The sequence below is a fragment of the Pseudozyma flocculosa genome (assembly GCF_000417875.1).
Source record: "Pseudozyma flocculosa PF-1 unplaced genomic scaffold scaffold00012, whole genome shotgun sequence".
NCBI classification, from domain to species: domain Eukaryota; kingdom Fungi; phylum Basidiomycota; class Ustilaginomycetes; order Ustilaginales; family Ustilaginaceae; genus Pseudozyma; species Pseudozyma flocculosa.
Genome location: NW_006920880.1, coordinates 646,501 through 647,799, shown reverse-complemented (window position 1 = coordinate 647,799; position 1,299 = coordinate 646,501). Strand labels below are relative to the sequence as shown.

The window sequence follows — 1,299 nt, the reverse complement described above, 5'->3', positions numbered from 1 at the left end:
CGCTTCGGTTCGTCTCCGGCGCCGACCTCGTGCCGCCCGCCTGTCCGCCCGCGTTATTCGGCGGCCGGCCGGGCGCGGGCGGGGGGCGAGGCGAGGCAGGCAGCCAGGCCGGCTGGCCACTGAGAGGCGGGTCCCTGGCGTGGCTGCTGCTGTGCGCGCCCGACGACGATCCCTTGCGCCCGCCCTCTTCCACTCCACCATCCGCAGAGATCCCCCGCCTCCCACTCCGCGTGCACTCGCATCGCGGCCACCACCATCACCATCGCCTTCCGCCGTTCGCTGCCCCTCGTCCCCGCATCCGCCTCGCCGACTCGCCGGCACATGTCGCCCATCGCTTCCTAGCGGGCGCATCCCAACCTTGAACCGCCCCTCCTCGGCCCTGCGAAATCTGCACCGACTGCGTCTCGTCGCTCTGCCATCCCCTGCTGGCAGATACGGATCGACGCGCTTCTCTTTCTGGACACCTCGGCATCCACCACACCATCGTCACGCGACGTCGGCGATCGCCGTCACGCCCAATTCGATAGCTGGATCAGGCCTATCCACAACTCTTTCCAGCCGCACCACACCGCGAAATCGGCCAATCCGCCAAAATGGTGAGTCGTACTTCTTCGCGGAACGCTTCGCCCCGCCTGCGCCCGACTTCGCGCTCCCGCTGGAAACTGAACGCTGTTCCATCATTGCCCGTTCCCCTTCCTATCTCCCCTGCACCCCGTCTGCAGGCGACTCTCAACGTCAAGGATGCGCTCTCCTACCTGGACCAAGTCAAGGTCCAGTTTGCAGAGCATCCCGACGTCTACAACCGCTTCCTGGACATCATGAAAGACGTGAGTCGCCTGGCCGCCACAAGTCCCGCGCCTGTCGTCTCAGGCCCCCGGCTGCCCCGACGCTGACTGTCTCGCATCCGCCCGTTCCCTCCCTCCCTCACCGCCCGCGCAGTTCAAGAGCCAGACCATTGATACGCCCGGAGTCATTGAGCGAGTCTCGACGCTGTTTCGCGGCCATCCCAGCCTCATCCAGGGCTTCAACACCTTCCTCCCTCCGGGCTACCGGATCGAGTGCAGCCTCGACCCCAGCGAGAGCAACCTGATCACCGTCACGACCCCGACCGGGACCACAACGCAGACGCCCGGCGGCGTTGGCATCGCCGGCGCAATCAACCGGATGAGCGCCGGAGGCGGAGGCGGCTCTGCCGGAGCGGGAGGAAGCGGCGGCGGCGGACCCGGCGGCGGAGGCGCAATGAGCCCGCGGTCAGCTGCAGCTGTCGGCCCCGGCGGCGGCCCGCCTTCGCAGCCTCCT

General features: G+C 68.0%; 1 protein-coding gene across 1 annotated transcript; it reads left to right on the top strand.

Annotated features, from left to right (window-relative positions):
• Nucleotides 1-593: 593 nt before the first annotated feature.
• Nucleotides 594-1,168, top strand: PFL1_03948 (uncharacterized protein; the record flags this gene model as incomplete). The annotated part of the gene is made up of 4 exons (XM_007881471.1): nt 594-596; nt 723-827; nt 940-1,058; nt 1,126-1,168. The coding sequence occupies 4 exons, from the start codon at nt 594-596 to the stop codon at nt 1,166-1,168; spliced, it is 270 nt and encodes an 89-aa protein (XP_007879662.1).
• Nucleotides 1,169-1,299: the final 131 nt, after the last annotated feature.